General features: G+C 56.6%; 8 protein-coding genes and 1 non-coding gene across 10 annotated transcripts; 4 read left to right on the top strand and 5 right to left on the bottom strand.

Moving 5' to 3' along the window:
- Positions 1–545: 545 nt before the first annotated feature.
- On the bottom strand, positions 546–2,686 carry JDV02_010665 (uncharacterized protein). Its single transcript, XM_047992418.1, has 4 exons — positions 2,189–2,686; positions 1,984–2,087; positions 820–1,867; positions 546–724 (listed from the first exon to the last, which is right to left on the bottom strand). Exons 1-4 carry the CDS (start codon positions 2,306–2,308, stop codon positions 554–556), a joined length of 1,443 nt encoding a protein of 480 aa, XP_047848432.1. The 5' UTR covers positions 2,309–2,686; the 3' UTR covers positions 546–553.
- Positions 2,687–3,423: 737 nt separating this feature from the next.
- On the top strand, positions 3,424–5,184 carry JDV02_010664 (uncharacterized protein; the record flags this gene model as incomplete). Its single annotated transcript, XM_047992417.1, has 1 exon — positions 3,424–5,184. The coding sequence occupies one exon, from the start codon at positions 3,424–3,426 to the stop codon at positions 5,104–5,106; it is 1,683 nt and encodes a 560-aa protein (XP_047848431.1). The 3' UTR covers positions 5,107–5,184.
- A 451-nt stretch (positions 5,185–5,635) lies between these two features.
- Positions 5,636–8,104, top strand: JDV02_010663 (Amidase). Of its 2 annotated transcripts, none has more exons than XM_047992415.1 (6): positions 5,636–6,157; positions 6,256–6,670; positions 6,758–7,414; positions 7,473–7,613; positions 7,676–7,787; positions 7,855–8,104. In XM_047992415.1, the coding sequence occupies exons 1-6, from the start codon at positions 5,864–5,866 to the stop codon at positions 7,913–7,915; spliced, it is 1,680 nt and encodes a 559-aa protein (XP_047848429.1). In that variant the 5' UTR covers positions 5,636–5,863; the 3' UTR covers positions 7,916–8,104. The 2 variants fall into 2 exon arrangements, with proteins under 2 accessions (XP_047848429.1, XP_047848430.1); XM_047992416.1 differs by having other exon boundaries at positions 7,840–8,104.
- A 1,602-nt stretch (positions 8,105–9,706) lies between these two features.
- JDV02_010662 (uncharacterized protein) lies at positions 9,707–12,502 on the top strand (the record flags this gene model as incomplete). The annotated part of the gene is made up of 3 exons (XM_047992414.1): positions 9,707–9,832; positions 9,880–10,239; positions 10,289–12,502. 3 exons carry the CDS (start codon positions 9,707–9,709, stop codon positions 12,500–12,502), a joined length of 2,700 nt encoding a protein of 899 aa, XP_047848428.1.
- Positions 12,503–13,629: 1,127 nt separating this feature from the next.
- JDV02_010661 (uncharacterized protein) lies at positions 13,630–14,475 on the bottom strand (the record flags this gene model as incomplete). Its single annotated transcript, XM_047992413.1, has 2 exons — positions 13,630–14,312; positions 14,391–14,475. 2 exons carry the CDS (start codon positions 14,473–14,475, stop codon positions 13,630–13,632), a joined length of 768 nt encoding a protein of 255 aa, XP_047848427.1.
- A 2,973-nt stretch (positions 14,476–17,448) lies between these two features.
- JDV02_010660 (uncharacterized protein) lies at positions 17,449–18,447 on the top strand. The gene is made up of 3 exons (XM_047992412.1): positions 17,449–17,855; positions 17,925–18,059; positions 18,113–18,447. Exons 1-3 carry the CDS (start codon positions 17,522–17,524, stop codon positions 18,184–18,186), a joined length of 543 nt encoding a protein of 180 aa, XP_047848426.1. The 5' UTR covers positions 17,449–17,521; the 3' UTR covers positions 18,187–18,447.
- Positions 18,234–18,810, bottom strand: JDV02_010659 (uncharacterized protein). Its single transcript, XM_047992411.1, has one exon. The coding sequence runs from the start codon at positions 18,756–18,758 to the stop codon at positions 18,417–18,419; it is 342 nt and encodes a 113-aa protein (XP_047848425.1). The 5' UTR covers positions 18,759–18,810; the 3' UTR covers positions 18,234–18,416.
- Positions 18,811–20,051: 1,241 nt separating this feature from the next.
- On the bottom strand, positions 20,052–20,167 carry JDV02_010890. Its single transcript, XR_007157340.1, has one exon. It is a non-coding gene; the product is annotated as a 5S ribosomal RNA (ribosomal RNA).
- A 327-nt stretch (positions 20,168–20,494) lies between these two features.
- Positions 20,495–22,106, bottom strand: JDV02_010658 (uncharacterized protein; the record flags this gene model as incomplete). The annotated part of the gene is made up of 5 exons (XM_047992410.1): positions 20,495–20,662; positions 20,732–21,170; positions 21,252–21,493; positions 21,554–21,566; positions 21,622–22,106. The coding sequence occupies 5 exons, from the start codon at positions 22,104–22,106 to the stop codon at positions 20,495–20,497; spliced, it is 1,347 nt and encodes a 448-aa protein (XP_047848424.1).
- Between the last annotated feature and the right edge of the window lie 1,313 nt (positions 22,107–23,419).

Genomic DNA, 23,419 nt, shown 5'->3' with positions numbered 1-23,419 from the left:
GAGGCAGTAACTAAGTACAGCAGCAGCCGGTACTAGCAGTAGTGTTGGAGGCTGCCCAGCTGACAGACCGATGGAACAGTGGGAACTGCCCTGGAAACGGGAACTGGAAAGCTCCATGGACCCGCCCAAGTCTCGGGGCTCCGGAGTCGGCGCCGGCACAAGGGCGCGGTCCTGCGTCAATAGGTATAGTAGTAGCTAATAAGCGCGGAGACAGAGCAGTTGACGAGGGACCAGGCTGAGGCCTATGCGTGTCGAATGGTTAACTTGCTGTTGGCACGGATGCGTCAACTCATATTTGTCAGCGGACAGGGCCGAGGTTAGAAAGCTTCATGTCCAAGCCTTGCAAGCATCGCCGCCGCAGGGCTTGACTGCTCAGGCTCCGAGTTGGTTCACCATGGCCCATCACACAGCGAGCTTGCGAGAGAGCGCTCCATACAGGCCACCAGATATAGTCGCCTCACATAGCCGCGGTCTCATTCAGGCTCACGCAGCAGCATGGCGTTAAATAGTGATGATAAATAAACAAGATCAAACCACATTATAGACGCTCCACTCATCCCTCCGCTTCCTCCTTGGCCAGCTTATTCTCGCTGTACACGTCCGCCGCCGCGGCTTCTTCAGTCTCTACCTCGATGCGTTTCCGGTTCCTGCGCACCAGATACGACAGCCCCGCGCTCCAGACGACGAGGGCGATGGAGCACGCAATCATGGCCCACATGCCGCGCTGCAGGACAGACGTTGATGTCAGCGAGTCCCGAACTATTTGGCAACCCTTCACAAGCGGGATACGAGGGGCGAGGGGGTACGAGGAAGACTCACGATAAACCACGGAGCCATGCTCGCGCCGTAAAAGATGATGCTCCACCACGCATTCACAGCATTATTCCCCAGGTTCATGCCCGCCAACACCACCGCGCGAAAGACCGACTCCTCGTAGCGCATGGCGTCGTTGCACCACGCGAAAAAGGTGGCCTGGCAGGCGTACACGGAGCCCGCCCAGTAATACGCGCCGAACACGACGGCCGTCGAGCCGTCGCTCGTCGGGTCCCGGTGCGCGACGAGGATCATGACCGACGTGGCCACGCCCGTGACGCCGATAAAGTAGCCGACCAGGTACCGCTTGCCGCCGAGGAAGTCGGTCAGGGCGGCCCAGAAGAGCGTCGAGACGATGCCCGCGGCGGCGACGCCCGTCGGGTAGTTGTTGAGCTGCGCGACCGTGTACTTGTGCGTCGGGTGGTTCTGCAGGTACAGCGCGAGCAGCGAGTTGGAGCTGAAGGACTCGGTCTCGCCGGCGATGACCCAGAGCCCGACGAACCCCCACCAGTACCACGACGAGAGCACCTTCTTTAGGAAGCGAAGGCTGATGGGTGACTGCTCCTCAACTTTGGGCACGCGGGAGACAGCCAACCGACGCTCTGCCTCAGACAGGTAAAACGCCGTCGTCGTCTGTGGCGTGTCGGGAAACAGGAAGAAGCCATAGAGCGCGACGGGCACGGTCAGCAGGCCGTCGACGATGAACAGCCAGCGCCAGCCGCTGAGCCCGTGCCGCCCGTGGAGGCTCTTGTAGATGCCCGTCTGGATGAAGCCGCCGATCATGGTGCCCGCGAGCCCCGACGACGTGAAGATGCCGCTGCGCTTGCCGAGCTCGCGCTCCGTGTACCACGCGCCGAGGATGTAGTGCGTGCCCACAAACGTCGACGCCTCGCAGATGCCCTGGAAGAAGCGGATCGCCATGATGGACTGCGGGTTGTGCACCGACGCCGTCACCATGGTGAGCCCGCCCCAGAGGATCATCATGAGCGGGAACCATATCCGTGGCTTGACGTAGTGCAGCGAGAGGTTGGACGGAACCTGGCCCAGGACGTAGCTGCGCCCGGGTTGAAGCATTTGTCAGTTCATGTTGAGCCGAGCTCAATCACACATCGTTTCGATGTCGGGTCATAATGTGGTGATGGTGGTGGTGCAGAGTGTAGGTAGACTCACCCCACCGTAAAGCAGGTGTTGATCTGGTTGAGCTGGTCTCCCTGGAAGCCAAGCTCCGTCTTCATGCCCGACACGTAGGCATTGGCGAGGTTGGAGCGGTCCAGCTGCGGTAACATGGTCAGGGTTCATTCATGTTGCCATCATTCGCTCCGCCATGACCTGGAGCCGTGGCCGTTGTATTCGCACAGAGAGCAACGTCACTCACATAGTTGATAAAGTAGCTCAGGCAACAAAACGTGAGAATGAAAAAGTCAATCTTTTGCACCAGGACGCGCTCGCCCGGCTGGTAATTGGCGGTAAAGTATTCTCGCAGGCGGGAACGCATTGGACTGTACGCTGTGGTTTCGGGGACGGGGTCGCAGCCGTGGTGGGTGGATGGCAATCTCTTCACGGCCAGCCAGGTCAATTGTGGGCCGATGCCAATGATCAAAGGCGTGAGATGGGATGGTTGAGTCGCTTGGTCGTTTAGAAAAGACCAGCGTCGTCCTTGTGAAGAATTTGACGAAGTGGTAGCAAACTGGACGATTGCCGTGGGCGCGACGACGCAAGAGCATGGGCCGTGGGCATGACGAGGGCAGATGCCGAGATGCTGCCTTATGAAGAAAGTCGGTCGGGGCTGGGACGAGGCAGAACGTCTTTGCGGGCCAAAGCCGGCCGGCCGGCAGGGTTGATGGTGGTGGTGGTGAGGGGATGGAGGATTGGGGGGGCGTTGCCGCGAAGACGAGGCGCACGCCAACTCGCTGGATGAATCAACCGAAAGCCGCTAACAAGACCGTCGGGGAACCTGTTGGCGCTGGTGAAGATAAGACTAACGAACCGAGAGCCCCGTCCTCGGGCTCCATTCCACCACCCATGGCACCGGCGTGTCTGCTATCTGGCCATCTGATCCCAAGAGCAAAAACGAGAAACAGCCATGGTATCGTGCCTTCAACATTCCGAGGAACAGAAGTAACTCGGCAAGGACACGGCTCCTCCAACACTATCAAAGGGCCCCGAGACCAGTCTGGCCAAGGGCGGCCACTGGAGCACAGGGGCTCTCCAGTCGTTTCCACACCCACCTGGCAGAACCTGGGGTAGATGAACCAGGCGTTGGTGGTAGCACTAGCAGTGGCGCTGGGGCATAATCCGGGGTAGTTCTCCAGCGCCCTCGGAGGCGAGGGGATGGGATCCCTGAACTGGCCTGGTGCCAGTGCCGACCTGTTGGGATGACGGGGTCTCCAGGCTAAGGACTCAGCAGAGCTCTGGCCTTCTACTCCGTACTTCGTACATAAAACGCAGCGTGACGCCCTCCACTGGCCAGACTCTCGTCAATCGTTTTGTTTCCCTTCCCCATTCGGCAGGCTTCTCTGCCACACCACATGCACTCCCTGTTCCAACATACACTGCACGGTTTCTCCAAGTCGGACGTGAGCATGTCTCGCGGACGAGTCCGCGAGCAACATGCCTGCCCGTGAGAGCAGCAGGAGCATCAACAGCAAAAGCCGGACCCATACCACAGCAGCAGCAGCAACCGCCACCACCACGGCCGTCGGCCATGGAACAACCACAGTCACCAAGCCGCGAGGCAAGCCGCGAGGCATGCGCCGCGACCGGGACTGCCGTACTTGCAAATCAAGAAACGTCAAGTGCGACTTGAACCGCCCTCGGTGCCTCCCCTGCGTCGAGGCCGGCCTCGCCTGCGGAGGGTACCCGCAGAGAGTCGTCTGGACCGGGGCATCGTCGACTACAACGCAGACAAAGGCAACAACAAGCGAACCCCGACACCATCACGTCCTCCCCCCGCATGCCACAACAGCACCAGCGCAGGGGCGTCGCCGCCGGTCGTCGCGGGGAAGCATATCCACTTCGTCGCCGCAGTCGCAGTCCCGCCCGTCCACCGATGAGCTCCCCCCGGTTCCGGAAGTGGTGTCCTTGGCGAAGCTGCAGGGACACGACTCACACGAGGTGCCCTCCACATCGCCCCGAGGAGGCGTCGACGACCACAACAGCTTCATCAACCGCCTGGCCACGTTTTGTCAACAGATCATCTCGGCTCGCGGCCGTGGGGGCGGAGGCGGCGGGGACGGCGGGGACGGCAGCAGCAGCAGCAGCAACGGCTATCTCTCCGACGAAGCCATCTCCTTGGTGGCGCATCTGTCCGACTTTGTCCAGGCCCGCATCCAGGGCTACTCGTCCCCAGCAGCAGCAGCAGCAACATCAGCAGCAGCAATACCGCTCCACGATACTAGTGGGCGGCAGCAAGGGGGGCCCATGACCGAGTCCATGGACGCGGCGCGCCATCGCCTCGCCGCGCTCGTCGGCCTCAACGAGGCGCTGCGCGTCGCGAACCCGCTGGCCCTGCTCGCCATCGCCGCCTTCGCCTTCTTCGAGGTATATGACAGCGAGTTTGGCGAGTGGCAGCGGCACGTATACGGCGCAAGGTCGCTGCTCGACTACCACTGCCGCAGCCGCGCCGAGCTCGATGCCCTCTCCGGCACGGTCACCGGCCTCGCCGAGATCGTGGCGCGGCTCGTGTGGTTCGACGTGCTGGGCGCCGTCGCGCGGCAGAGCACCACGGGGCTCATCTTTGACGACTGGCATCGCGAGGTCCTCGACGAGGGCGGCTTCTTCGACGTCGTCGGCTGCCCGGCCGATACGTTTGACCTGTACGTGCGCGTCGCCAAGTCGTCGGATGTTGCGTCGGACCACCTGCACAGCTGCGTCTTGGCCATGGACCAGCTCTCCAGGTTGGATCCCTCCGATGCCACGGACTGGGGGCGCTCCGCCAACGCGCACAGATGTGCGGCGACCATTGCCGTGCTCGCGAAGCTTCCCCCCGCGGCAGTAGGTCATGCGGTAGCTTCGGCAGCGACGCAGAGGGCCATGCGCTCCGCGGTCGACAGGGCGTGCCAGGTCATCGCCTCGACGCCGCCGTCGTCGCCCTTCTACATATTCATGGCCGTGACTGCTTACATGGCTGGCCTGCACGCCACGACGAGCCAACAGCGGGACGCCGTGCGTGGATATTGGCAGAGCTGCACGACGGCGGGCGTTCCGCGATACCCCTGCGCGTTGGCCAAGTGCGAGGCGACTTGGGCAAGTCGCGGAGTGATGCGGGGAGATATGAGTTGGAGTCCGATATAGTGTCCCCTGATTTCTGTAGAAACTGTACTATTTTTGCCCAACCGATAGGACACGAATAATGACAAGGGTGTTTTGCGCATCTGGTGCGGAGTTGTCGTGGTCTCCTCTCTGCTACTATCTCGTCTACGTGCAGGTGAAGCTATCGAGTGGCGCCCCTCACTGCTCACAGTGTGCCCCCAACTTGTTCAGAGGGCGCCAACAGATCCCTTTCCTAACAAGGAAACCAATCTACCAGTCTGCGGGGAAGGGAGCTACGCCGCAACCCCAGAATGCGCGGGCTGGGCGTGGACTCTGTTGCCGAGCTGGGCGGGATAAACAGGACAGCAGAACATTAATGAGGAGCGAAGAATGGATGAATGAATGCATTCCCAGTCCGTATCATCGATTCTTCCCCCGCTCATCGTTCCCGTCACACCCGAGCCCCCCCCTTTCTCGTGTCGTAACACTAGACGCGGAGGCTTGCTGGTTCGTGCGATGTCGCAGCACATGCATCCCACACGGTAGCACCCCATCAACCCCGCCGCGTGGGAATAACCGGTCTTTTCCTATAGCGTTCCCCATTTTCCAAGAGACCTGACCTTGGGACGGCTATTCATGGGGGACGAGCTACGGAGTTGAGGGGTTGCTTATAGCAGGTATAAGTCCACGGGCATCGTCAGTTGACCGTGCATCCAGCGTACAAATCCAAGTGTCGAGTAGCTGCGTCGCCTGTCGCTTTTGCCAATAGCCGATCTTTCCACTGAGAACATCGCCTATAATGTCTCTGTCCGCAGATACGACTCCCCATTGGGAGGAGATTGGCGCGAGGAAACGAGGAGCCCTCGCGGCGTCCATCCCGGAAGAATGGCGGATTCCGGCGGATCTGCTGCCGCCAGAGGCGCAGGACGATGTGACGAGCTGGCCGGAGACGTCCGGGTGGTTCACGGACGAGGAGCTCGCGATCACGGAGCAGACGGCAGGTGACCTCGTGCGCCGCCTGAGTACAGGAGAGCTCACGTCCGAGGCTGTAACGAGGGCGTTTTGCAAGCGAGCTGCGGCGGCGCACCAACTCGTACGTCCCTCCCCCTTCGGCCCTGTGTTGATCTGACCCTCAGAAACCGTCGTCGAGTAACCATGACGTCCAACGCTGACCGATCTCGCACACTGCAGACAAACTGTCTCTCCGAGACGTGCTTCGACCGCGCCCTCGCGACGGCCCGGCAGCGCGACGAGCAATTCGCCCGCACCGGCCAGCCCGTCGGCGCTCTGCACGGGCTCCCCATCTCGCTCAAGGACAACTTCCACCTGCGCGGGCTCGACGCCACCGTGGGCTTCGCGTCGCACGTCGGCGACGCGGCCGACGACGACGCCGCGCTGGCCAAGCTGCTCGAGGAGGGCGCCGGCGCCGTCTTCTACGTCAAGACCAACGTGCCCACGGCCATGATGATCGCCGAGACGGTCAACAACGTGTTTGGCCGGACGCTCAACCCCCGGAACCGCAGGACGACGAGCGGGGGCAGCTCGGGCGGGGAGTCGGCGCTCATTGTCATGAAGGGCAGCCCCCTCGGCGTGGGCACGGATATCGGTAATGAACAACACCCTTGTTACTCACTCCCCTGCATACGGCGATGTTTGACATCGAACTAATAACAGTGTTGTAAAAAAAAAACAGGTGGTTCGCTGCGCATCCCCGCCGCTTGTACGGGCATCTTCACCATCCGCCCGTCATTCGGCCGCTTCCCCGTCCGCAACTGCCGCTCCGGCATGCCCGGCCAAGAGGCCGTCGCGTCCGTCAACGGGCCCATGGCGCGGACGCTCGCCGACGTGGAGCTCTACAGCAAGACGGTCGTGGACTGCGAGCCGTGGCTCTACGACGCCAAGTGCGTCCCGCTCGCCTGGCGCGCCGCGCAGCTGCCCCCGAAGCTCACGATCGCCGTCATGTGGCACGACGGCATGGTCCGGCCGACGCCCCCCGTCGCCCGCGCGCTGCGCGACACGGTGGCCAAGCTCAGGGCCGCGGGGCACGACATCGTCGACTGGGACCCGTCCGACCAGAAACAGGGCGCCGACCTTCTTGGGCGCATGTTTGTCGCCGATGGTGGCAAGGCCATCAGGCATGAGCTGGGACGCACGGGGGAGCCGTTTCGCCCGGAGATGCAGGCGTACGAGGAGGCGACGGAGCTGGGCACGTGGGAGATGTGGAAGCTCCACGCGGAGCGGACAGAGTACCAGAATCGATATCTCGACCGGTGGAATCGGGCGGGCATTGACGCCATTCTTTGCCCGACGATACCCTTTCCCACGGTCAAGGCCACGACGTTCAAGCATGGTAAGCGGTCTATCATGACAAGGAAGCTATGGCACGGCCGCTGATCGTCATCCCACAGTCGCATATACTGGCGTGTTCAATGTCCTCGACTACTCCGCCGTCTCCTTTGCCACGGGCCATCACGTGGATAAGGATACGGACAGGTTGGACAGCTCCTACGAGCCACTCAGCGACACATGCAAGGCCGTAAACGAGGAATGTGAGTTCCGCTCCCGTCACTACGTCCACTGGAGACCATTGAGGTGTTGACATTCCTACCAGTCGATGTCGACTTGTTGGACGGCCTGCCCATCAGCCTGCAGCTCGTCGCCAGACGCCTTGAGGAGGAGAAGGTCCTGGCCATGTCCCAGCGCGTGCTAGACGCGCTTTCCCAGTAAGCCTTCCGTTGGGTCATGCCCACAGCAACAGGAAGCTAATCACATAAGGTCCTGAGCGTCCAGGCCGGCAGTGGTGCAAGCAGTTCCCCCAAGGGGACACCAGAGAACCCGCAGCCAGCTTTGAACATGAAGCACGCGTTGTAAAGCACGGACATGTATTTTAGCTAGCATATAGTGTTGTGGGTTGGTTGGTTAGCCTCGCCGTTGGCCGGCTCTTTCACTGGTCTCCCTCTCGCACGGCCACCTATACAGCTCTTCTTCCTCCCAATTACCTGTCGGCATCAGGCTGCGAACATTTCCTGGGATAACCGTGATGCAAAGTTGCAGTCGAATATCCCTCCACACAATCGCCCTCACTGTGATCGGGGAATACGGAAATCAGCGCCACAACAGGCCAACGCCAAACCGTACCCCGATATGACGTACCGATGGCCTTTCTGGTAGGCCATCCGGTAATGGGTCTCGCGACTATGACTCCAATCCAGTAACCCATTTGCGAATGCAAAGGTTCCCCCTCTCCCCCCCAAGTGGCACTGCATCCATGTTGGCCAGTATACCAACCACCTGGCATGCCGGGAACGGAAGTTTAGCTAACGACGAACGCCCCTATGGCAGCTAGGACAGCCACCAGCACCGGTGCAGCTGCCAGATTAGGGCCTAGCAGCTGTGCGACAGTAAGGTGGTCAGCATAAAAGTTCATCGGAAAGTGGCATTTCTGGAAGCTGGGCAGTCCTGTTGCGTGGGACAAGCCCTCTTATGGCTTGGGGGGCTGAAGGGCACTACTGGCATAAATATCATTACTTTACACAAAGGTCATGTAGTTTTTGCGGAGCACGATCTGTTTTCGGTAATAGCATGTACTCGTCGACAAGCCTAACAGGCCACTGTTTACATGTAGTGCTCAAACAACATGAGCCGTCTCGCAAAGGCCTGTCTGTGCCCTGGTTAGCTTGAAAATCACACCTTACGCACTGAACAAGTTGATCAATCGGTGAGGAGCAGGTACAGTGTGGTTCATAGGTGGCGTTGCCCATGTTCGTGCCGAATTGAAACATCCAGCGCAGGTAGTGCCGATCTTAGCGACGATTGGCACACAAGTGGCACAGCGTCGAGCACAGGCATCATCACCCCGGGAAGCCAACCGAGGAGCACGCGAGTGTCAAATGGAGCTCATGTTCCTAGTGAAAAGAATACTGGTTCATCCACATGCTATGCTAGTAATAAGCCCCTGGCTCGCGCGCGGTCTGTGCGGCGCAAAAAGCCGGCGCCAGATCACTGATGTCGGCTGATACTAGTAGTTCTTCGCTGCGCTTACAACCCGGACGTACCAACAACATCCATTGACATGGGTAGAGCAAATTACTGAGGTTCGAAGTTGCCAGGGCTACGTTCTGTGGCTGGTCACACTAAGCAGTTCGCAATGCCAGCCCTCGCTCATGATTTGAGCCGGGCACCCTCTCTGCATGTTACCGACCAACAGGGAACGCATGGCTGCATGGAGGTGCGTATAGACTGAGTACTTTTTGTAAGAGCTCTCTCACGCCTGGGATCGGATTGGAAGAAGGTGATATTCCCCTTGCAAGTCCATTCGCTAGTGTATAGAGCCAAAAACGTGACCACGACACCCAACGAGCATCAGACCAACAGACCTGCTCAATATGGCAGCTCGTCGGAATGCCGGAGTACAAGCGAGCGCCAATGCGGCATGACCGAGCAATCAGACCTGTGTTCAGAGTCTCATGCCGCTATCGGGAGTCCTCAAGCTCAGCCGATCACGGCCGACACAGCAGAACTTATAAGTATAACAGCGTCCCATGTGGTTTCAGCTATGCTACTAGGGCAATACCGCACCAGAGCAACAAGCATCGTCTTCTCCCCTGTAGTTGTGCAGTTGAATCCATCGCGGCTTTGAACCATGGTCCGCTGGTGGCGATTCGCGCCGTTCCTGGCGGCGCTGTCGTCGGCCGCGCCCCCAGACTTCCAACCTTCCGGCAAGCGATTTCTTCCCGGTGCATACATATTCGAGCTAGAAGACGGCCATGTATGTTGCTCCGTGCAATGGTCTCTAGTGTCAAGCTAATAGTTTAGGATTCTTCTGCTTTAATCGACCATGTTGGCTCACTGGGTTCCGTTCGGATGCACTACAACTATAAGCTTTTCAAAGGGCTCTCGGTGCAACTTCACGATACGGAAACTGCTCATGAAACCCAAATCAAGCTGGCATCTATTGCTAGTGTGAAGAATTCGTGGCCAATCCAGATTTTTTCCGCACCGAAACTTGAGCACCCCCCTGGATCAATTTCGGCCAAGGGCGTTGGCAAACTTGATCGTCGGGGCAACTCTACAGCCCCCGATACTTTCTCAACACACGTCATGACACAAGTCGACAAGCTGCACGCCAAAGGGTATACCGGAAAGGGGGTGAAGATTGCCATTGTTGATAGTGGTGTAGGTAGCTGCCAGTCTTGTGGTTTTGTGAGTGGACTAACAAGAATAGGTTGATTACAAGCACGAGTCGTTGGGTGGATGCTTCGGCAAAGGTTGCCTCTTCTCATTCGGCTATGACTTGACTGGCGATGACTACAACGGCTTCAACACTCCTCACCCTGATGACGACCCCATGGACTGTGTGGGTCACGGAACCCACGTGGCAGGAATTCTCGCCGCGCAGCCTGGAACAAATTCTTTTGGAGTCGTCGGTGCGGCCTACGATGCAACATTTGGCATATACAAAATACAAGGTTGCGGTTCAGAGATCGGCGAAGACGTCGTAATCGCTGGTTTCAATGCAGCGTTTGAGGATGGCGCTGACATCATCACTGCCTCGTTGGGCGGCCCTGGAGGATGGTCAGAGTCACCGTGGTCCGTGGTTGCATCTCGCATTGCCGCACATGGCGTGCCCTGCACTATGGCAGCCGGAAATGACGGCGGGAGTGGCCTTTTCTTTCCGGAAGAGGCGGCTGATGCCAAAAACGTCATGAGTATTGCGATGTCGGATAATTCCGTCTTCCCCTACTTTGCACACACATCTGGCTTCAGCATCGACGGTACAAACTCGCAGGAATTTGCTTATATTCCCAGTGGGAATGCCAAAGATACGGCGTTGTGGAACATGACGATGCCTCTTTATGCGACAACTCTCAGGAATGGAACTATCGATGATCTCGCTTGCGATCCACTCCCCCCGGACACTCCCGACTTGAGCAAGTACATCGTCTTCATCCGGAAGAACTCAACACACGACGAATGCTCGCTAAACCAAGTTCTCCGCAACGTCCATGCAAAAGGCGGTGTCTATGTTCTCATGGGATTATACGGGCCAGGTGCCCTTCCCGTATGGCTTGAGTCTGGCGGCAATGAAAACGGAATCCTAGCTGGTGGGTGGGTCAGTAGAAACACCACTAGGATTTTTCTCAATGCTCTCCAAGCCGGGCATAATGTTACTCTCCATATGAAACCACCTTCCGAAACATCCGCAGTCTACCTTGAGGACGAGAACTCAGAATCCGCTGGAGCTGCCGATGTTATAACCTCCTGGGGACCTACCTGGCAGATGGACATGACGCCACATTTCGGAGCGCCAGGTGGGTTTATTATCTCGACATGGCTTAGCAATAAGTTTGCAATCGAAACTGGAACATCTATGGCCACGCCACTGGCGGCGGCCTGCGTTGCACTTATTGGCCAGGTTCGCGGTACATTCGACACGGTACTTCTACATAACCTCCTTTCAGCCACAGCGAAGCCGCAGCTCTGGAATCCTGGCAGGCAGTTTTTCAAGTTTCTCGCACCCGTGGCACAACAGGGCGCTGGCTTCATCCAGGCCTACGACGCAGCTTTCGCGACAACGCTCCTTCAACCGTCAGGCCTGTCCTTCAATGACACGGATAACCGGCCGGAGTCGCTGTCTTTTGTTTTGTCTAACAAGGGTGATACGGAAATTAGATACAACATCTCTCACGTTCCCACGGTATCAATGTACACCCATGTCAAAGACAGCATGTGGTCCCCCGGTGGCTTCAATGAAATAGTTGAGACTTCCGCCACCCTTCACTTCTCGGACCAGGCTGTGACCCTGCCGCCAGGCCATCGCAAAGTCATTACAGTATCGGCCAAACCACCACAAGGTCTTGACGATAAACGTCTCCCCTATTGGTCCGGCTACGTCGCCATCAATGGCACTGATGGAGCATCTTTGTCTCTGCCATATCAGGGTCTGTCAGGCTCGTTGCACGACGCCAGAATCTTGAACGCCACCCGAGTATTTGCTTGGCATTCGACTGGGTTGAATCCGAAAAATGATTTCGTGTTCGCCCCTCCTAACACCACATTTACTCTTCCCAACCCGGGAACGGCAAACGATACAGACTCACTCATCTGTCCAGCGATACAGCTTGCGATGGGCACTCGTACGCTCAGGTGTGATATTGTCCCATTGACGACTTGCCCGCCGAAGAACCTTACCATGAACGACCCTCTCGGCAGTGGCAAGTTCAAGACAGTCGGCCAACCGGACCAGTTTCCCCTTCGTCTTGTATCAGGCGAGGGTTTCTGTGTTCGTTGGGCGGGTCTCCTTGACAGTGGCGTATACATCCCCCCCGGGAAATACAAGTTTGTGATACGAGCACTACGGATTTTTGGCGACCCAACCAAGTTGCAAGATTGGGACATGGAGGAGACGGCTCCCTTTTACATCAAGTACAGAAAATAGCGCTGGAGAGACGCTTTTCATAGTCTCTGCATGGACAACGCCGTTGAGGTGGATGGCAGCGTTCAATTTGCCCAGAGTTCAAGGCAGGGCGCACCGTGATCACGAAGTACAGTCCAGGTAACAGCTGGTCGGGATATGGAAATATAGTCGAGGATTTCCCGCGATTACGCTCGTAGGTAATGCTTGTTGCCTTGACTTATCAAGTAGTGATTGCCTTCCTTGTTAGGCGCTTCTGGCCACTCCACTGCTCGACAACCAAAGACGCTTCAGGAGCTGTCTTCAATTATCGGAGAGCTATTTCCCATATCCTCCCGCTCATTTGACTCTAGGCAGTAAAAACAATGTCTGTACGCCTAAACCAGGAACCTATTCCGCTACCTCTCCCTTTCTTGATGCTGCAAGTGACGATGTGGTCATCCGCACACCGCTTCTACATCCCAATGGCCACCTATCGTATATCAGTCAGACCGGCATTATGATTTTGTTTTATCGTCGCCCTAACTTTGGGATGTTACCCGCTTCCAGTTCCGTTAGCTACATCATTTACAGGGCATAGTGTTGTTTCGATATCATCAAGAGACGAAGTTGAGATTCACCGGTGGGTGGCGATGGCTTCGGCAGCACACAACGACAGACAGTCTCTTAGCCTAACTTATCCCAAACTATCACATTCGACTACGATAATTACTCTGTATCTGTTACTATCAGTTAGCGATTTCCTTGCGCCTGAACTGTTTCCTCGCTTTATCCCGCCACTGACCAATTCTTTGCCATGGATGTCCTTTATTAGCTTCCATATCCGATAGCTGATGCTGCTCCTTGTTCGATTGCCTTCTGCTGGCGTTGGTATGCGATTGGGACTGAACCCCATAAGATCTTCCACTCCTGGTTCCCGATCCAATCTGCGGGAATACGCGCAGGAGGATAAGCCGCAAGGTAGGCAGACACGTGCAAATCATCCCGACATTGACCTCAATAGTGGACCAGTACGCTATGTTCCACTGATCCCAAGTCGGATTGCTCGAGTTGGCAAAGGAGATGAGCGAACGAAGGCGCAGGATCGAAACGATGGTGACACTGTCCCATTCAGTATTAGTACTTGTGTCTCAAGTGACAATTGCGGCAGCTTACAATGCTCCTGTGAGAAACATGACAATGACACCAAGCTTCTTCTTCCAATGCAGGTTAAGAGCACGTACTTGGCTAAGAGGTAGTGCAATCAGCCATATATCAACAGCAACGCTTACTGCCGCGTTGGCCCAGCCGAACACGTTGATGTTCACGCAGTGGCCTCCAACGTGCTCCACGTATTGGGTCCAATAGTAGCTTATCGGACTACACTGGAAAATGGCGGTCACGACGAAGGCTATGCCGAAAAGCACGTTAAAGATAGCCGTGCCCCATAGCAGCCGTCGGATTATGGCTCCCGGAAATATGAACAGGTAGAAGAGCGATAAGCTGAGCTTGATCAGAGAAAGCTCAGCTAGGTAGAGGATTTCCATGACGTAAAGAAATTTGACAAATGTCGTCAGCTCCGATGGATCCATGGTCCAAACATCCTTGCCCAATCCGTGGGCAGCAAGACCTTGGACGTTGATGACGGTGCACGATATGCGGAGCGCCAGTGTCCCGAGGATGACCTTGTCGTCGGGGCCGAGTGTTTGTGATGTGCTGAAGAAGATTTTGAACGCGACGCGTATCAACACCAACAGGACCGTGATGGCTCCAAGTGAAATGGACATGGCACTGTATTGCCCCGACTTATCGCGGATGGGGTAGTCGCAGGCGGAAGACGTGATGTTCTTGGCAGCTTCGTTGTGAGGATGCAAGTCAGCCGGAGTCCCGGGCGGCAAAGATAGTAAAAGGCGAAGTGCAGCTGCGTACATACCGAGTGCCAGTGGGAGCGGGCATGATGATAGGATGCATTTGCTTGCCTCGTCTTCGATGGTCGTACTGTCGCAAATGCATTTCATGTCATCGAGCGAACATGACGACTTGGAAACGGTAGTGGTTAAGCACGCTTGCTGTGCCACGACAGACTCTGTCAGTGGCCGACTCACACCACAGATCACGACTTTGGCTTGATAGACTCACAGCGCATTTTGGGATCTTTAACAAAACCTCAGAAGGACTCGTTAGGGGCTTGTCCGCGGCATCCTGCTGTCCAGAGCATAGCACCGGCAAGAGAGCAACCAGGAGCACCAAACGGGCCCAGAGTCGCATTGTTACAGCGAGGCTCAAAGGCCTCTGGAGCAAGGCCGGAAGAGTTGGCAATAAGCGGCGGCGACAGGCATCCAGGAACGGGAGGCAGGATTTCGGGCTCCCTGTCCCGCCTGCGGTGCAGAAACCTGAAAGGGGACCGACGAACCGAAAACAGAAGAAAGCTGTCCGGGGACGGGGAGATACATCGTGGGGGCTCGTTGTTTACATATGGGCACGTGAAGTTGTGGGGATATCAAGATGCCGTCCACAGCTACCACACCAGATTCTCGTTCGCCGTCATGGCTGGCTCGCGTGGTGGCGCTATGCGAGCAGCGGCTGTTACGGCAAGACCTTCGGGCCCCCTGCTAGGAACGGCCGGCCAAGCGGATGAATTGAACATCTCCCACGATCGCACTTTTGGTAACACACAGAGGGGGCCACCAAGCTACTCTTGGCATCAAGTCTTGCAATCAGCCACGGTTGAATCGAGTGCTTGATACCGATGGCCGATCCAACCCCCTGGCCGAGTCAGGGATTGCGGCACGTCTCGTCCAAGTTTCTCCCATGGTGTTGCCCAAATGTGTCAACAGCTTTCAAGCCTCCCAAGCCTCAATTTCCCTCCTTGGGAGACGGGATGTGGGTGCTGTCGAAATCGCGAATCCTGGTGTGCCCCATCTCGTACGAGCTACTGCACGGCACAGACAGCTGTGGGTATCTTGGCTTCGGCCGACACACGCTGGCGAGCCGTTCCCGCCTCCATGGAAGGCCCAGAGGGAAGATCCCACTTCAACTTCTAGGACAAGCCGTTCGACTAGCTATTGCAAAGGTGAGGTCTAATCTTAGGAAACATCGTCGTCGCGAGCAGTCCGCAGTGGTAGGATAATATAACAAGCCCTTGTGCAAAGGCAACACCACCCAGAGCCGGGTGCGGAACGAGAGGCATGTGATGCCGAACCATTCTGTCGGGTGCGAGCGTCGACACGGCCGAGAACCCCCCTCCCCCTCTCCTTTCCCGCAAGGATCTGCACGAAAACAGGGTGTGGCAGATGCTTCAGACGCGGGACGGCGGGATACAACACAGTCGCTGGCAGCGTGCGCCACCTTTCCCCTGTTTTCTCAGCATCAGCTCGGAGAGTGACGGGTTTTGGTCCACCGAAGAGGCCGTTTACGAGACCGCCTCCCACCACTGTTCTGCAACAACATCGCGTGGCTTCCATGTGTCATTCAGGGGGGCCATTGAAGGTTGCCGCCACGATGGGCAACACCCAACCCACCCCGCGCTGGGTTTGACGGGCCGCCGCGAGAGCAAGCAAACCTTCGCACAGGCCTGAACTGCTCACCGCAAAGCATACCGTCAAACAACCGACTGAACGGCGCACAATCCAGAGTAGTGCGCGAACCTTTCAAAGCACGCGAGCGTGACAGAAGTTACATACAACGGACCGTTCATTCCCTTTGAACCGCGCGCGATAGCATGCCGCGGTCCGCCGAGCCCACTGTGGGCCAGTGGAGGAGAGCCAGGATGCAGGGGTGATGAATGGTGGTTGCGCCTGTCTTTGTCCACATCCAATGTCATCTGGTGTCTCACGAAATGGAACCTGTCGCGCTCAAGTCAGGCAACCAAGGGTTCCCCTCACTCACATGCCCTCGGTGACTCGGCCGACGTGGACACCCTCTTCGGATTCAACATGCAGGTCTCGCCGCGTTTTTCCCGCGGGGGGGTTGCAGCAATAGCTCACGGCGGTGCGGCTCAGTTCAATACCCCAGAGTTTGGTTCGTTCGAGACAACAACTGAGCCCCTGAACACGACGGCGGCTGAACTTGGAAGTTGGCACCGAGACATCCATTGTCCTCCACAATTGAAGAACCCCCCCCCCCCCCCCCCACTTGAAATTCGACCAGTTGACACCGGCGCGGCCCAGTGCCTTGCGCAGCGGGCCGCCAACAAGCGGATGCAACGCGGGTACCGACACCCAGGGCATCCAACGGCAATGCTCGTCCTGGCTTTGCCGGCTTATGAGCCCCTTTGAGCCGACCCCTTCGGCCGCTCATGACTCTAGATGCCGAGTCATTGACATCTTGAGAACTTCGGCGATTAAGATGCCGATCATTTACTTCGGGAGGTTTTGCCCCGCAACTAGGCGGCCCTGTTCTCTCGTAGCGTCTTCCAGATTCTGTCGCTGCGATGTCCAAATCTTGATGCCAGTAACACGAGCGAGGCGGCCGTGTCCGGCCGGCACATCAGCGAGGCCTGTGTTCAATTCCTACGTTACCCTACAGCACTATTGGCCTTTGTTGCAGTCTGTACGTACGATAATTAAGTCCTGTCATTGACTAGCGTTCTGAAGTGAGTGGGAAAACAAACACTCGGTTTCTCCGGGCATACCATGACCTTAAATGAGTGGAGTTGTAGTTAATAGGGCGGTCTTTGCAGAGGCGTTACCCATCCCTCGAAGCGCCACGCTGCACACGAGCGATGGCGATGACAAAATTTCAGTGCAGAGAATCCACGGAAAAGGCGTACATGTACGCAAAAAGAACACGATGATGACTTAAATGATGAAGGAAATTTTGCTTTAAAAAAGAAACATACAACAGCCGGTGTTTACTGGTCGTCACCGACCTAACTACTAATCTGCCCCTCATCACGTCAACTAGGGAAGAGCGGACGGGCCTGTTAGGCCCCGTGTTTTAGTTAGCATTCTGCCTAGTCATCGGCGTGGGCGAGGATCTTCCCTCGATATAATTGTTTACCTCTGGTCGCAAAATGCATCGCCAGGTGTCTTTGAGTCCCTTCACCGGCCATTTACACAAACAATGCGGTCCTGCTGCCACGTGGCCGCACCCGTGCGAAGAGCTGGTCTCGCGAGCCGGGTACGCGCAACCGGCGTAGCGAACGCGCCGTGGCGCCGGGCATTTCACCAGGCAAAGGCGCGGTTCACCACCATTGACCGCAAGGGAGTGCCCGTTTCGTACGAGACGGAGATCAGGATTGGCGACGCCCACGAAGCGTACATATATATAGAGCCAGACGTCGGCGATGCGATTAGGTCTGGCATTGCGAGACAGTTGGGAGGTTTCGGCCTGACGCAAGGCGCAACGGGAAAGCTGGCGCTGAGGTTCCATCATGGGTCACTTCACTTTGCTCATAGTACGGCGAGCTACCTCCTCTCCCCCGCCAATACCATGCCACATCAGCGCTGACAAGATTCTGGCTCAGAATCCTTGCCGCTACCACGAGTCGACATCGATCGAGATCTGCCTAGGCAGTCGGGCTCGTATAGCGACGTAAGCCCTGCCACGCTCTGGCTCTCGGGAAACTGGCACGCTATAACACTCGATGGTAGCCCCGATGGTATAAGCTCAACACCTATATTATACAACCCACTGCTAACGTTGAGGTCGTAGAGAGCTTCGAAAGGGCGTCAAGGGAGAGCGCTCAGGAGCTCCGAGTCGCGCTGGAGAAGCTCAAGGACCACTAACGCACGTTTACGCTACGGTCTCGGTGTTTATTAGAGGGCTACTGCTGGGCGGATGCCGTTGTTACTATAGGTAGAGTCACTCTTGCGGCTAAGTCTAACACCTATATAGGAGGATTTCCAGAGCATTACCGCCAACGATGTACAAGAGCGACTAGATATCTCAAACCTTCCCTAACCTTTCCCGCATCTTACCATATCCGTGTCCCTCCACCACCAGCACCTAGGTCCGACTAGAGTTGCTCAGACTCGGATAGGTACTCCTCAACCTCATCCGTGGCTCTGCCTAGGGGCTTTGCGATGCTACTATAATACGCCGCCAAGTCCTCAGCTGTCCACTGGCTAGTTGCAACTGCCACGTGAGCGCGCTTTAGCTCCTCATTAACGCTGTCTCTGCCAAAGGGCTTCTTCTGAAGCTGGTATCCATTTATCTTAAGGAACATGTCCGCCGCCACGAGGGCAGCTCGCTTATTGCCGTCCTGGTAGGCGTGGTTGAGGATGATTTTCTGCGCGAGAACACCCGCCAGCTGAAAGACGTCGTCCTGGCCATAGTGCTTGTGATTCTGCGGCGACATGACTGCCGACTCGAGTAGGGATGGCTGAGTGGGGTTGGCACGCTTGACGTTTGTCTCCTATAGCCTCATGATTTGGGCCGTGGTAAGGAAGCGGATGAGACGACCCGAGGACGACATTGTGGGCGGTGCAATGTGTCCGGAGTAGAGCAGGAAACGGAGTGCAAGGGAGCTTGGAGGAAAAGGGAGGGAAAGATAGCTTGGCTTGGTTTATGTAGGAATCAACGCCGAAGGCCGTAGGCTATGACCGGCAGGACCAACATAACTTTGAAGGCTCGTCCTAGTCTCGTCACGCACTATAGCTGTAGGGCTCGCATTAAAGGATATGGGTTTTGCGATGGGATGCGTTCTCGACGCATACTACCCAATCTAACAGATTGGAACAGTTATACGATATCTTCTGTTATTTACTAGGCCTCATGACTTGTATCTAATGGTTTGAAGTGGTAAGTTTAAAGTCGGTAGTGTGCGGGGTGGGTGCATCTGATCTGCGCGACCTCGCGGATGCGGCGGCAAGGGCCGACCCGAGAGCGACCGCCAGCGCTAAAATGCCATTCCTTACGTCCGTTACCTCCCTATTGTCTGCGCACTTCGAGCAGCGGTTGCGCTGAGGACGGGACATGGCGGCTCGGGCGGTTCGTCGAGGATGAGGGGACTCCACTCTAAATGTGCGGCACAAGAGATCACGGAGCAGCCGGAGGGCTATGCTATTACGCCTACGTCCGCATTTAGCAGGATGGTTAGTAGTGACACAGCCAGCCCTCCCATGAATCAGAGACGATTGGTTCTTGTCTACGCGAGTTGAAACGCCTTATAGCAAGACTATGGCTATTGGGCACTAAGCAGCCCGATATGTCGACCTCGAGCTCTCGAACGCGCCTACACGACGAGCAATTCATTGGCTGCCTATGCGCCTAAACCTTAGCACCGTTTCATTGCAACCACTTGCTTGCTAGTGAGGGGCTACCCATGTGCACGGGCCGGCGCGTACAGACCGGTGAGGAATTCCGTTTCGGCGGTTAGCTTAGCCAGGTGACTAAAAGGTGGTGGGGGTAGCCTGGGGCTTAGTTCGTCGCCCCCCAAAAAAGCAATTCCACGACTCTGGAATTAGATGTTGAGGCACACGGCGCCAAAAAGTGCAGGCATTGAACTCTGGAGAAAGCCTTGATGTGACCCCAAATTTTCTTATGGCTACGGTCGTGTGTGCTTGGAAGGTGACGTATATTGCCTTATATCAGCCTCACCCTCCGCCATTACAAAATACTAAAAGAAATCGTCTCGGACGGCCAAAAAAAAGACATACAACAGCCGGTGTTCGCTGGTCGTCACCGACCCAACTACTAATCTGCCCCTTATCATGTTAACTAGGGGAGAGCGGACGGGATCCCGTGCTTTATGATAGGTATGGTCATATGTACAAGTACGTATGCCAAAATCAGCTTATGTAGTACAATCCCCTGATGATTCTCCTGAACTAGTTTCATTTCGTCTCGATTGATCTTCCGCCGCCAGCACTTCTCCATACTATTTTGCGCTGCATCGACTGGTACAGTGTGGAAAGCCTTGTATTGCGGGGACACCAGAGTGACCAGACGAATGGAAGAGCGTCATCGTCAACGCGGTCTGGTACCGCCTCATCACATACGGCCCCGCTGTGAACAAGCCTCGAAGCCGACATAACGACGACGGGCTTCGGGAATTTTATGTCGATGTCCTCTGCCTCTGCACGCGTGTGGCGTTCAAACTCTAGCCAGCGGAGACTTGCTCAACCTCCATCGGGCCACAATGACCATTGCTGCAGACAGGAGCGACAGCGCACCAGCATAAAACATTGCTGGCCGATACGCCTTCAAGCCGCCGTCCGCTCCACCGTACGCTTGCAGCAGATAGCCAGCAATCGGAGCGCCCTGTACCCGTCGTTAATGTCCATACACGCAATGGCAATCAGGCCACCGTCTTGATGCCTGGCGTCTTACCATGAGGTATCCGCCAACCCAGCCTGTAATTGTCATGCTCATGGCAATCGATACCCTGGCGCTGCCAAAGACGTTGCTCACCACGGTCGGCATCGTCGAGAAGAAGCCCCCGCTCGCTGCGCCGCTGACGAGGACGAAGACGACGAGCGGTCCGAGCGTGTGCGACGCTGGCCAAATCGCAAGCATGCTGACGCCTGTCAAGATGAGCGAGGCAATGAGCGTGTTGACGGCACCGATCCGGTCGCAAGCCAAACCGCATATGATGCGACCGACGGCAGACGCGAGGGTGAAGCCCGCGACCAGTCCCGCGCCCGTACTGGAGGACAGACCCGATGCCTTTGTGTACAGCGGGATGAAGAATGGAGGCACGTATAACGGAAACGTCCCGATGGCTGATGCGAAGAAGATGAGGTTAAACGTCGCAGACTTGAACAGCCGCCTGGCAGGAGCGCGTGAGTCAGTTTCACGATTTGCTAGTAGGGACAGGACGATTGTCGCCGACGTCTTCGGGAAGCATTACCATTCCACGAAACCAGGCCATGGCACCGCGACGCGATCCTTCATGAACCATGCAGCGGGCAAGCCTGTTACCAGAGTGGCGAAGCCCAGGATGCGAAATGTCCAGGGGAGCCCGACGTTCTGAATGAGACGGTCGACGCTGAAGCTGATGGCTGCCCCGCCAAAGCCGCTGCCCGCGAAGATGAGACCATTTGCCAGTCCTCGTTTCGCCTTGAAGTACTGCGCGGGGATCCGACTAATCACCTGTGCATCGCGGGTGTCAACTGTTGCTCGTTCTCCAAAAGCCCGGAGGAGAGACCTTACAACAAAGCAGAGGCTGATGGAGTCTCGGTTAGCGAGCAATGACCGTCAATCGATGTGGGCATCCTCACCTCGCACCGACACCGTACAGGAAGCCGGACGTAAAGAACAAAGCCCCGACATTCTTCGTGGCGAAGCTGCTCAGGATCTCGCTGCCGCCCATGAAGCCAATGCCGGCCATGCCAATCGCCCGGACGCCCACAAATCGCACCAGCCAAGCATTGAATATCGCAAAGACCGAAACGAGCGCGGCACCCAGCGAGCCCACAAAGGACAGCACGGCTGGGCCAGAAAGGCCCTCTTCGACGAGGGCTTCTTGGATCACGCCCCAAGCGTACGTCGTGCCGACGGACCACCATAAGATCGCGGCGCCGCTCGCGACAATGACCCAGCCGTAGCCGCCATCCGGCACAGTCGAATCGACCTGCTCGGATGCGAGGAGGGCATCTTCTGACGAGGAAATTTGGCTTCTTTGAGGGCGGTAGCGGGCGCCTTCCGTCTGCGTGGTCGACGTGGACGGATTGTCCTGCAGGCTGATCTCTATCGTTGAAGACATTGCGCCTGTTTATGATGGGCCTCGTTCACGATCTGCACCGTAGGGAGGCAGACGCATAAACTCGTAGCATGAGTGTGATGCTTCGAAAGTGCTCGGGTTGTGACTCTTCCCGTATTACCCAAGCGCGGCTTCAGCTTTGAGAGCAACGCATCGCTTTTGTGGGCCGCCCGACAACGGACGCAAGCTGACGGTTCATGTTGCCGAAGGCTCGGGAGTCACAACAAGGCGGCAGTCGGTGACAACGGCGCTACTAGCACCGCCGAGAGAGCTAATTTCTTGCCCTAATAATAAAGTGAGCTTGTTGAGCTACATCTCCTCTATGTTTTAGCATGATAGCATTGAACTTTCTAGATGCACTTCAAGCATTTAATTGCAAAGGGGGACGTCGTGGCAATGTCTATAGGGGCTTGCAGAGCATATACGGTTTGCGTTCTGTCAGAACTGTAATCGCTACCTAGCCATGTCTGTCGGAATATTGACGCTAATTGGTGTGGCGGTCCAGACTCCAGCTCCGGAATCCGGTCTTTGAACACCACCGGCACGGCGCCGTGCCGTGCATAGGGAGCCCAGGGCAATCATGGACGGAATGAAACATCCAACGTAGTCAATGAGACCCGGATACTTTTGTACCATGCAAGGTGTCATTGCTTCGACAGCATTGACGCGGACCTTGTGTTCCGCGGGTTCGTTCTGAATGACGTTGACGAGTCAGTCAAGGCTATAGATGCTCACTATGGGCATTCTGGTCTGTATTGCTTCCATCTGCTTGGAGAAATGTGCGGCTCAAGCGGAATCATGGCCAATCGTTTTACATACGCCCATCTCAGGGTGCCCGTAGGCAAAGGTTACGGGAGCTTGGCTGAGATTTTGTGGCTCTGTACGGCCATGGTGTTCAAAATATTGCGGGATAGACATGTGTGGGATCAAGGACATTTCCCCGCTAGATATGGCCTTGTCAGAGTGAATGTACCCAACAAAGATCTGTGTGCCAGTTGATACAACATACCATCATTCGCAGTCAAGTCCGAAGGGCTGGCCTGTTTTTGGCGTATGCGCAATTCCGTCTGTGCTGATTTGGCGTAAGATACCCTGTTAGACGAGAACTCCGCCAACTCGTCTGACTAGGGACTCCTCGGCATCCAGCTTTCCAGCTAGGTCTGCGTAAGTGACTGTGGAGTCAGTTCCCAGGGTGATGTGATCCTAGGCTCCCCACTTGGTGAAGATATGGCGCAATGAAAAGTGCGCACTGTTCGTTCATATCTATGACCTGGTCCCCTGGTTCTTTAAGGGCAGGCAATATTTGCTACAGGAGT

Source organism: Purpureocillium takamizusanense, chromosome 13 (genome assembly GCF_022605165.1).
Source record: "Purpureocillium takamizusanense chromosome 13, complete sequence".
In the NCBI taxonomy this organism is placed as follows: Eukaryota; Fungi; Ascomycota; class Sordariomycetes; order Hypocreales; family Ophiocordycipitaceae; genus Purpureocillium; species Purpureocillium takamizusanense.
Note: the sequence above shows the minus strand (reverse complement) of the source record. Positions and strands in the feature narration are given on the sequence as shown.